This window comes from Ochotona princeps, chromosome 25 (genome assembly GCF_030435755.1).
Source record: "Ochotona princeps isolate mOchPri1 chromosome 25, mOchPri1.hap1, whole genome shotgun sequence".
Taxonomy (NCBI): Eukaryota; Metazoa; Chordata; class Mammalia; order Lagomorpha; family Ochotonidae; genus Ochotona; species Ochotona princeps.
Genome location: NC_080856.1, coordinates 10607566 through 10619899, shown reverse-complemented (window position 1 = coordinate 10619899; position 12334 = coordinate 10607566). Strand labels below are relative to the sequence as shown.

At 41.9% G+C, this 12334-nt stretch overlaps 1 protein-coding gene across 3 annotated transcripts in view; it reads left to right on the top strand.

Annotated features, from left to right (window-relative positions):
• Positions 1–12334, top strand: part of MET (MET proto-oncogene, receptor tyrosine kinase) — a 109149-nt gene that overhangs the window by 61608 nt on the left and 35207 nt on the right. For all 3 annotated transcript variants that reach the window (XM_058681476.1, XM_058681475.1, XM_058681477.1), the window contains 6 exons: positions 685–819; positions 2011–2184; positions 8475–8635; positions 10382–10484; positions 10607–10743; positions 11732–11893. In XM_058681476.1, coding sequence (XP_058537459.1) covers positions 685–819; positions 2011–2184; positions 8475–8635; positions 10382–10484; positions 10607–10743; positions 11732–11893 — 872 coding nt within the window. The remainder of the gene's footprint in view (positions 1–684; positions 820–2010; positions 2185–8474; positions 8636–10381; positions 10485–10606; positions 10744–11731; positions 11894–12334) is intronic.

Here is a 12334-nt window from a genome sequence, read left to right as displayed (position 1 = left end):
CTGAAAGCAAGAGTGACTCTGTAGTCCAGCCTCGTTTCCCATGCATTAAAATGATCAGTCTTTATTTTAAAGCCAAGACAAGAAGAGCAACTTTTATCATGTGATTAATAACAGCACAAGACAGTGTCTTATAAGAACTACAGTCCATCATTTCAGAGTAGCTGGAGACCTCCTTTGACCTCGGAAGGTCTATAAATACGGCCTGAGAGCAGCACTGCTGAACTAGCTCAGGTTTCCAGGCTCCCGTCCACTCTTCTCACTGTGACATCAAGGAGAACTGCCCAGTGGGTAGGATCAAGGGGCCGGATTAGAAAGTGATCCAGCATCCTTGTGCCATATGTGGTGTCTTCTTTCTGGGGAAGAGCTTCGGTCCCGCCACTTCCCTGTACAATTGTGAGGATTTGTCTGCCTCAGCTAGCTGATTGATTAGAAGGTCTCCTTCCCTAGAAACCATTAAAAGATCATAGGCAAGAGTTTATGTTGGGGGCTCAAATAAATGGTCCCCAAGGCAGCAGATTAGAGCATGTCATATTGATTTACAAGATGAACTGTTGGGTCTTCAGTGCAAGCACCCATGAACTTTCCTAATCTGTTATTTCCATTATCATCCACGTTTCACATGCACATTTAAACAGAACTTGTTGGAAACTGGGTGTTTCTCTCTCTTTTTTTTCCCTCCCTCAGGTTGTGATTTCTCGAACAATACCGTATGTCCCTCATGTGAATTTTCGCCTGGATTCCCACCCTGTGTCTCCAGAAGTGGTTGTGGAACACCCATTAAACCAGAATGGCTACACACTGGTGATCACAGGAAAGAAGGTGAGCCCTGCTTCCGTGGGAGTCTCCACAGACCTGCTTCTGCCCGAGTGAGCATTTACAGCAGGTGTCACGGAGGCCTGCAGACTGTCTCTCCTTGCCTTAGACCCACCACTCCTGCTGGAAGTTCTTTCTTGATTCTTCCAAAGATCTCCCGAAATCAAGTTAGAATTCTCAGTCAAGGGAAATTGGCCCAAAAGGATGTCTTTTTACGGTGTATGCTTCTCCTTTTGTCCTGTATTTCTCAATAAGAAAAACAAGCTTTTCTTAAACACAAATGAGAAGTACAGTGCTCGTGGCAGAACTCTAATGCAGGCAGATAAATCCTGGAAATGCAAATTGGAATCTGACATCAGCAAGGAATGCTTTTTCTCTGAAAGATGTGCATCTTGTTGCTAGAATGATATGTGACCTTCCTTAGAATTTTCCAGAGGTTCAAATGTGTTTTCCCGTTGCTTAAACCACATTCTCATGTTATTTTAAAATCATCTCAGACAGGAAAAAAAAAATCTCTACTACACACAGCCTGCAACATTATATGACAAAGTTTGTATTCTCTGTACAGTAATTTTTAATTGTGTTATATATATGCCAACAATAAAGGGAAGGAATGAATTTTATATTTTCGATATTTTAATTGCTTAATGTTGATTATGTGACTTACACAATTACTATCCCTGGTAGATTTCATCAAATTTTATATTATGTGTATGTGTGTGTATTCCACAGAAGACACATACAGCTATATAGAAAGATATAGTTAAATATATAACTTCAATGAATTCACTTTTTACATGACAAACAAACCAAAAACCCCTCGGGAAATTCTTTCTACATCCCTATTGTTTTTTGTTTGCTTTAAATAAATAGTACTTGCCCACTGATATCTTTTTGAGAAGCAAAGGGTCGGATAGACAGACAGAGAGACATCTCACATCTGCTATATCACTCCCAAACCCTTTTAAACAACCGGTACTGGACTGGGGCTGAAGCCAAGAGCCAGGAAACCAGTCCAGACCTCCTACGTGGTGGCAGGGACCCAGTGAGCTTGATCCATCAACTGCTGCCTTCCAGGATCCGCATTAGCAGAAAGCTGGATTCCAGAGCTGGAGCCAGGAGCCAAAGACAGACACTCCCATGTGTCAGGTATTTGAACTGCTAGGCTAACCACCACCCTGTCCTTTTCCTTCACAGATTACCAGGATCCCGTTGAATGGGCTAGGCTGTGGACATTTCCAGTCGTGTAGTCAGTGCCTCTCGGCCCCTCCCTTTGTGCAGTGTGGCTGGTGCCATGACAGATGTGTGCCAGCAGAGGCGTGCCCCAGGGGAACATGGACTCAAGAGATCTGTCTTCCCGCTGTCTACAAGGTAGGAATCTCTGTTGCTTATCATGATTTCTTTCTTTTTTTTTTTTTTGCAAGCATAAATATGATCAAAAAGAGACATTTCAGTATTAGGGTACAGCAAGTTAAGCTGCCACCACTACAAAGCTGGTATCCTATATTGGAGTACCCAGTTTCCATCTGCTGTACTTCCCACCCAACTCCCTGCCAATGCACCTGAGAAGGTGGAAGGGAGTCCAAGTGCTTGAGCCCCAACCACTCACCTAGAAAACTCAGATGGAGTTCTGGCCATTTGGCAGAGTAATACAGGGGATAGAAAATTCTCTCTCTCTCTCTCTCTCTCTCTCTCTTTCTCTCTCCCCCTCCCTCCCTCCCTAACTCTCTTCAGATAACTTCCTTTCAAATTAATAAATCTTTTACAAAAATGTCCCCAAATCTGGGACCAGTGCAGTGGCTCTGGCTAATCTTCCATCTGCAAGTGCCTACATCCTACGTAGGCAGCATCTCATGTCCCATCTCTCTACCTGTTGTCTGGGAATGCAGTGGAGGATGACCCAAGCCCTTGATACCAGCATGGGAGACCTGGATGAGGCTCTTGACTCCTGGTCAGCCTCTGCCATTGCAGCCATTGGGGGAGTGAACCAGTGGATGAAAAATCTCTCTCTCTCTCTCTCTCTCTCCTTCCTTCTCTCCATGAATCTTCCTTTCAAGTAGAAATCAATAAATCTTTTTTTTTAAATCCCAAATTCCATCTACTCATTTATCAGTGAGACACTAGTCAGAGCAATCTTTCCCTCCTGGTTTTATTCCATCAGTGGCACCTGATATGCCTGCATCTGAAGCTTTTGCCTACATTCTTACCCTGGGCATCTGCTCTCCCAAGGTGCTGTGTGAGGGAAGAGTGGTGGACAGGGAGCAGTGGTGGTCCCCCTTTTCCTCACCCGAGGACTGATCTGTCCTCACTCACCCATTGTCTGATTCCTCACCACCTGCTTTATCTGCAGAGTGCCCAAACAGCTCAGGCCACAGAAACAGATGTGCTCTTGGCTTGCTCTGGAGCACTCAAACCAAAAGTGCAACCACGCTGAAATAGACAGGACAGAGGTTTCTTCCTGTCTGATACAAAGGGCATGGGCCTGGTCTCAGCACAGATGAGATCAGAGGTTGTTTCACAGAGTGAATTAGGGTGCAGGTGGATGGACAGCCCCCACGGAGAGCTCAGTGTTCCTGGAAGAGAAATAAAGACTCAAATGGTGACTGGACAGCTATCCTTTTGTAAGACATTCCATTCTTAAATCCATTCCAGAAGTATTTATTGAGCTTATGCCATGTAGCGGGCATCCTTCTAGGCAATGGGGAGATACATTCTGTACAACACAGACTGATCTCCCGCTGTTAGAGAGCTTAGCTTCTGCCGGTGGACATTAACCATGACATTGAAACCACACTCTTATCTTATTCTGGTTATCTTATTCTGGTAAGCATACTTACTTCAAAATGTTCATTGAAAAAAAATGAAATTAAAAGACAAATCTATGTTGATACGAAAAAGAAATCTTGAAATCCATGCAAATTGTTTCCGTAACGCTCATTTTTTTCACAAACTTTTTGAAGACCTTGGCTATGCATGAATTTCAAAGATATTTTTTTGCAATAAAATAAACTTCTTTTAACTCTATTTTCCATGAATGTATTGAAGTACCCTTGTGTATTTGGCAGTAGGACTATCTCCATGGCAATTTTTTTTTTTAATTTCTTGATCCAAATGTATTTTACTTCAAACTCTTCTCACTAAGGACCCCCTATGTGTTTTCTCTTCCTGAATGTGAAAGCAGTTGGTGGACTTTAGTAAGAGATTCTTGTGAAAGAGTGAAGTTAGAGGTCTCAGCGTCCTGGTTCATGCCCAAGTAAACAAAGTGTGCAAGGCAACTCAGGAACCACCCCCAAGTGCTTGGCTGTTTTCATTTAGTTACGGTCGGGGGCAGGATTTGTAGTGGGTGACTGGGTTTTAAACCAGATCCTTTCCTGTTAGGTGTGACACAGTGCCTTAGCTTGATCAGCAAGAGAATGAACTAAAAGAGAATAAGAAAATAAATTTAATTCCTTACTACAGTAGTGATGCACATTTTTGTTCTTCAGTCTATCTTAACATCAGAAATGATGGCATGTTTTCCTGAACACAGCCTGGAAAACGACTGATACTGGAAATCTAAACTCAGCTACTCTCTGAGTGCAATATGGAGAATGTATGTGGAAGATGCATAATTCAATCACAATACGCTCATTTTTTTTAAATAGCTAGGAGGGTGTTGCAAATAAAGAAATCAGAGTGAAAGCCTAAATAAATGAAACATATACCTTAGACCAGGGTGCTTCCTTTTACTAATCAGGAAAGCTACATTGAATTGTTGAGCAAGTCTTTTTGAATTTGCTGGAACCAGAGAGTCTGTCTTAATGTTTGGGTTGCCCTGCTTTCTCACTTCCTCAAGCCCCAGCACTCTGTAGTTGGAGATTTTCAAAGTTTGCATTGCATCATGCAGATGTGGGCCAGGGTTCGGTTGTAGGGCTAAAGGAGAATGGTGCAGCTGAGTCCATAAATCCCTCTCAGTTCATAGATGTTAGGAAGATTTCATGCTACACTGGACCGTGACATTTAGCATTCTTACTGCAAAAAAAATAAGACCAATTATTCATCTTTTTCTTATCTGTCTTAAATGCTACTTGCACAAAGTCCAACTGATGTATAGAGTTTCACCTTCCAATACATGTAAGTTAACCTGCTCTTCAAGGTACAGAGACCAAGCTACTTTTCAGTTCCACACAGGAGAGACTTCAGGGTTGGAAGTCCATTCTTTTATTTCAAACCTGTCATCTGAGCTCGTGCTTAAAACGCAACGAGAATTGGTTTGGAAAAAGGAAGAGCACTATGCCATGCTTTCTGAATCTGTTAGGGTAATGTTGTCTTGTAGGATTGAATTCAGTCCCATTGAGACAATAAAACTTTATTAATTGATCAGAAGGCTCGGCTAAGAAACAACAGCAATATCTGGATGGCGGGGCACAGGAGGATGGTCAGGCAATTCCCTGCTTTCAGAGCATTTGTGACTTTTTTTCCTATTTGAGAGCAAAGGAGCCCAATCTAGGAATTTTAATTTTCAAATAATTTTGGTCTAGGGTAGGGAAGGCTTGGTTTCCTTATGCTTTATCTCAAAGGGTTTTTGAAAACTTAAAACACAGGTGTGTGGTAGGCATTTAAGATGCCACTCTAGGTTCAAGCCCAGTTCCACTTCCAAGTCTAGCTTCCTGCTCCTGCATGCCTTGTAAGGTAGCACATCATGTCTCAAGGACCTCGGTCCTGCCACCCACATGGGCTACCTCTCCTGAGTTCTGGGCTCCTACTTCAGCCTGGCTGAGCACCGTGTTGGCCTTTGCAGGGTAAACCAGTGAATGGAAAACATGTGTCTCTCATCCTCACTTTCTTTCTTTCTTTCTTTCTCTCTCTCTCTCTCTCTTTATTTCAAAGAAAAACAAGCTTTTAAATAGAGTGCTATGGAATTTCTCATCATTAAGTGATTTTTCGCTACAGAGAGCTACTGTGGGCTCTTGTCTGCCCTGTGCAGGCAGGTGGGAGCCCTCCGACTATAAGGCTTTATGCTAAGACACTCATTTCCTGCCCTCTGCGACCCTCTGTACTTCAGGATCACTCCGAGTTTGCCAGCCCATTGTTGTGTCTGCCCAAGGGTGTGTAGTCCACAACTGCTTCCTTCCTTTCCTCCTGGAAGAGTGAAGGTTATCCCCTAAGCCAAGAGGGGAGTGCTCGACTCAGCCCAGGATAGAGTGCCAAGCAGAGCTGGCCCTTCTAGCCTGAGCGTCTCCCAGAGGCCTTGGAATGCCCATTTCTCTCACCAGGGCACCAACTGAACAATCCCTGGTGTCCTTCTTAGATCATCACTCAATCCCTGTGTCAAGCTGTGGCGTGCTTTGAGTGGCAGACTTCAACTTTTCCATGGAAAGGCTCTGGGATCAGGCCATCATCAGCTTTGGGCAGCTGTTTACGATGAGGGATCCCCGATATTAGCAGAGGGAATCGGGGCTGTGTGACTGCCTCCAACTGGATAGAGTCCTGCGAGGGCTGCTGTCTTGCTCTCTCCTGGATTTCTAACATAATAATAAACAGATTTTTTTTTATCCCCTTGCAGTTCTCATTTGACTAGACATGGATGAGGTAAATTTTCATGAAAGGCACACTGTGTAATGGATTTTATGGGTAAAATGGCTATCATAAAAGCATTAAGCTAAGACTTTAAAGGGGGTCGGTAACAAGGGTAAGTTAAGACATTGGTTTGAGATTATTTACTTAGGAAGGATGGGAATGTTTGCAACTTTGAATTTGGTTAAAAGCCCTTCTTAATTTGTACAAGAGTCACTTTTAGACTTAACAAACTTTAGCAAATACCTTTATTGGTTTCTGAGCTGCCTCAATCTTGGTGCCGACTTTTCCCACCATTGTACTTTAAAGCACAATTTACAATATGACCCCCCTAAAGAGCATTTCCTTTTCCAATTGTCACAAAGCTGCTGCTGGGGATAAGCTTATTTTTAACTTGCAAATATGTTTTTGTATTCATCATTTTACCCTACAAATGGTGAGTTGTCTTACAGATTATAAGTGTTTCATGCTGTCTTATGTTGTGGTTACCAGAGGTTTTTTTCTCAATAAATTCCAATTTTACTTTTACCACATCAGAAGGAAGCCTGCAATAGTTAAATTAGATCTGTTATTCATTTACCACTGAACCTGAGAACTTGGGAGACCAATCCTGAAAATTAGATGTAAAATAATGTTAATGGAAATAATTAGAAAAAAACCAATACAATATTGACTTGGGTCTCTCTCTGATTCTCCTTTTTGTCCATTCCTATTAATAATAAAACCTATGTGCAAAAAGTCAATTTTTAGGCTGTGGATATCAACTCACCGACTGGTATGCATGCATCAGTGACTGTATTTAAACAATTAAAATGGTTTCTGTCAATAATATGCGTGACTTAAGAGGTAGAATGGGAACTCATTTGACCTGGTGGCTTAGGTGCTGGTTGGGATGCTGACCTCCAGCAGCGGGGTACCCGGGTGCAGTCTGGTCTCCAGCTTCCTGCTCATGTGACCTCCCAAGGGCAGCGGCGTGGACTCAAGTGGTTGACTCCCTGTCACCCCTGTGGGACACCTGGACTGAGTTCCTAGCCTGCTTCCTGGCTTTGGCCTCAAGACTGTTAAAGCATTCGGCAGTTACACCAATAGTTAGGATTTCTCCCTTTTTCTCTTGGAAATAAATTTAGAACAGGCATAAAGAAGCAGATTATTCTGTTTATTTGTTAGTACCTGGCACATGGAAGGTGATTTATAAATAATGAATGAATGATTGGCAGATATGTATTGAATACCATCTGTGCGTTTGGTGCTGCGGTAGCTGCTGAATGCAGCTGAGTACTAAGAGAGGTATTTTTACCATCTGACTTGTTGTCTGGTAAGAAATACCATAGTATTTTTTAAAAAAAAAAGAGTAGCATATACAACATTAAGGTATATATTGCACTTTGGCTTATAGATATGTGAAAAAGTTTGGAATTTGTTTGTTTGTTTTGAGAGGCAGAGGAAAGCAAGGTGAGGGCATCAGGCAGACACAGAAAGAGCGCCCATCTGCTGGTTCGCCTCCCAGATGCCTGCAACCAGCAGAGCCAGCATTTGGGACCTCATTCCAGGTTTCTCATATGGGTCTCAGAAACTCTATCATTTGAGCTATCACCTCCTGGCTCCTAGAGTCTGCATTAGCGGGAAGCTGGAATCAGGAGCCAGAACAGGGAATTGTGCTGAGGTTCTCCGGGGCGGGGTATTTGCATCTTAACTTGTTGGCCACACACCCATTGAAGGAGTTTTGGTCAGAGTTTTATCAGGAAGCCCATGCAGGAGTTAGATTTATAAGCAAGTGAAAGTCTGATGTGACTACTGCTCCAAAGATCCGTAGAATCTTCGAGCAGCTCCACAAAGGCCCTTCCTTCCCACCCCAGCTGAGTCCTGCTTTCTGCCCCATCTCTGTGTCTCCTGAAAACAATTTGTTCCAGCAGCATTTCAGGCTTCTCCATGTGCTCTGAAATGCACAGCCTTTCTCCTGTCGTGAAAATTCACGTGCTGCTGGATGTGGAAGAATGAGACAATTCCAGGCATGTAAGAATACATGTTGTTTCTGTGTTTTCTACTCCAATGAAAAATAATAACATACTGGATTTTTTTTTTCTCATTTTGTGTCATCCTTACAGGTCTTCCCAGCCAGCGCACCCCTTGAGGGTGGGACAACGCTGACCATCTGTGGCTGGGACTTTGGGTTCAGGAAGAATAATAAATTTGATTTAAAGAAAACCAAAGTCCTTCTTGGAAATGACAGCTGCACCTTGACCTTAAGTGAGAGTACAACAAACACGTAAGGGCTTCCAAGTGCTTTGCTCGGGTCTGTATGGAAAACAGCCTTTAGCTTTGAATGGATACTTATGAAAAGTTGCTCCAGAAGACCCTATCTTGAATGGAGAAGGGCTTAACCTGTCACATCTCCTGTGGCCTTGTCTCACCTTGCTTTCTTGTTGTTTATCTAGTGAAATTATTGAGATAGCAAAGTAGCACAGCCTTGGTGAAGAATAGAAGTAGCCAGCACCAGGGAAATCTTCACTCATTTCTCTAACAACTCTGCGGAAATTGCCCAAAAGAGTAGCACAGGTTTGGGGGGGGGGGGGGCACTCTGTTTATATGAAGTCTCTTTAGCTTTTTCTAAATTCATTCAGAAGAGTCCAGTATCAGTTCTGTCTTCTAAATTCATTTTCTAAACCTCAGAAATGTGATCTGGTAACTCACACAGGTGTCGGAAGCCCTCTAGGCATAAGTTTGCATTCCACTACTATTTATTGGTTGGATTTTATCTCATCCAGCCAGGCACAAGCTACCAATAACTTTCTTATTTTATAATTAGGTACCTGAAGTTTAGAGAGCTGGAACATGGCTTAGGAGAGAAATACTTCAGAGTCAGAGTTGGACAGACCTTTGAATACAGCTCTTCTAATCCAACACCTGTGCTTCTTGCACCGAATTGCTTGTGTGCTTTCTGTACGCTATGAACTGCATAGTGAGCCGAGAATTCAGGAACTACTCATTATGCAGTAGTAACAAGGAGATAGTTCTATGAGCTGAATCTTTATGGTCAAGCTTTTTCCATCAAGTGGTGACCTTATATATCTTTTAGGATTTGTTCCAGGATTACACAAACGTCTAATACTCTTTATTTGCCTGATGCTAAAGCATCAATTCATGTCATACTTAATAAGACAAAACAAATTCATTCTAGTAGTCTCTCCACAAGTTCTCCAAACGCTTAATTATTATCATATAAATTAGGAATTGTAAAAATGAAACAATTTATTCTCATCTTCACAGAGGCATTTATTGTAACAAATTATATTTAAACTTTTTCAGAACTACAAGATTGCTGATTTAAATATATTTCTATGGAAAGCCTATCACAGTTCTATTGGCCTCAAATTATTTAAGCATACAGCTACTCTAGTCCCCAAAATAAACCTGTAGACATGTTTTAATGATGAAATTTGGGTTTTGTACAGCCAGCTTTGTTTCTGAAGCTACTGAAATGTCTTTCCTTGTGTTTTTTTATTTTTTACTTTATTTTTAATGTTATTTACATAGTGGAGAGATATGCACACCCATGTAGGCCTCCAATTAAGGTGGGGCGGGTCAAGGTACGGAGGAAGGACGGCGAGACAGAGGTTCCAGTTTTTTTTTTTTCTTTTTCTATTTTTCTGCATCCACAGAGAGGGATGGGTGGGATCTGCTTCTTGCTATCAGACTGTATCAGTACCCCATTCCTTGTTTTAAATATGTTTACCATTATCCCTAAACTGTGAGCATCTTAAACTTGGATTATTAGGCACTTTTTATCAGTAAGATCTACAATGATGAATTCTAACATTTCCTGTTTTGTCTGCGCAAATGCTATCTTTCAGTGAATGTAAACTTTAGCGCAATCATTCAGAAATAGGTTTGTTTGGTTTCTGGCCCGAGTGGGTTACCATGAGCCTCTGCTTGCTATGCAGAGTCATAGCTCAACCTTTAAAGTGAATGCTCCTTCACAGGAGGATCTGTAACATACTCTGGTTTGTTTCAGGTTGAAATGCACAGTTGGTCCTACAACGCATGAACATTTCAATATGTCCATAACTGTTTCGAACAGTCGAGGGCGAACACAATATAGCACATTTTCTTATGTGGTAAGTTTCAACGTTATTTTTCTCACAAACTAGATGTTTGTTTGGTTGGTTGGTTTTACTTCATCTGTTTTGGATTATAGAAATTAACAAATTGATTTCTCTTGTTTTTATCTCCCATTCAGGATCCTGTAATAACAAGTATTTCTCCAAATTATGGTCCCAAGGCTGGTGGCACTTTACTTACTTTAACTGGAAAATACCTAGACAGTGGGAATTCTAGACACATTTCAATTGGTGGAAAAACATGTACTTTAAAAAGGTTTTGTGAACTTATTTATTATTGCATTCATCCAGTTGAGTTAATACATATGCCTAATTTATATTTTAAAAAAAGGAAAAGGAAAGCTTATTCTTTTGTGAAAAAAAAACTAAATATGTTTATTAATTATTCTGACAAAATTGCCTGCTTCCAAAATCTACCTATTTGCTCTTGCTATTTTCCTTCCCTTCCTTTATTATCTATTTATCTTGCATTTCAATCTTACCATCTCTCTCCTTATTGTGTCTTAGTATCTGAGCTCATACTTTGAGGTATGGGTTGCTGGTAAGTTAACCGTTTTGGTAGCGGTTTATACTTAGGGGGTCTCCGTTGTGATACCTTGAGTGAAGCCACGGCCTGCGACACCAGCATGCCTATCACAGCACTGATTTGAGTCCTGACTGCTGCACTTACGGTTCAGGTCCCTGCTAATGCAGCTGGGAGGCAGCAGATGATGACCCAAGTTGTTGGAGCTCTGCCCCCTGGTGGCAGAGCCGGGTGTAGTTCCGTCTGCTGGGTACAGCCTGGCCCCGCCCTGGTCCTTGTGACCATTTGGGGAATGAACCAGCAGATGGAAGATCTCTCTCTCTCTCTCTCTCTCTCTCTCTCTCTCTCTCTCTCTCCCCCCGTCACTCTGCCTTTCAAATAAATAAAATTGATCTTTCAAAAAAAATATTTACAATTAGTGTTATTTTGGGGAGGGGCTGTTGGGTTTGAACAGTTATGTTTCTGCTCAGTTTACTCAAGCATCAAAATACTTTCAGGATTGTTTAAAATGAAGCTGTCTTTTGTCTACAACAAGGCTAAGTTTAGGACCCAAACCAATGGCAATAGGACCCAACAGACAGGACTTTCTTGCGGATCACCTCAGGAAATTCCTGTTTAGCAGCTATTGAGCTACAGTTTTGTTTTTGATTTGTGAATATATTTCTAAAATATGTATATTTCTAATGACTGAAGTCCATTTTCTGAATTTTTGCTTGTCTAGCATGTCATACAGTGTTCTGGAGTGTTATACCCCAGCCCAAAGCATTTCAACTGAGTTTCCTGTTAAATTGAAAATTGACCTAGCCAACCGAGAGACAAGTAGTTTCAGTTACCGGGAAGACCCCGTTGTCAATGAATTTCATCCAACCAAATCTTTTATTAGGTAAGCACAAGTTGCTGGTATATATTAGAAAGTAGGAAATGTAAGGATGATTTGACTTTAGCAGAGTACAAAAAAAATTGCAGTTTCATCTCTGGCTTTGTTGTTGCTGTTTATTTGTTGGTTGGTTTTGTTTTTTTTTTTTTTTAAGATTTATTATTGTTGGAAAGCCAGATATACAGAGAGGAGGAGAGACAGAGAGGAAGATCTTCCATCCGATGTTTCACTCCCCAAGTGAGCTGCAACGGGCCGGTGCGCGCCAAACCGATGCCGGGAACCAGGAACCTCTTCCGGGTCTCCAACGCAGGTGCAGGGTCCCAAAGCCTTGGGCCATCTCAACTGCTTTCCCAGGCCACAAGCAGGGAGCTGGATGGGAAGTGGAGCTGCCAGGATAAGAACCGGCGCCCATATGGGATCCCGGGGCTTTCAAGGCGAGGACTTTAG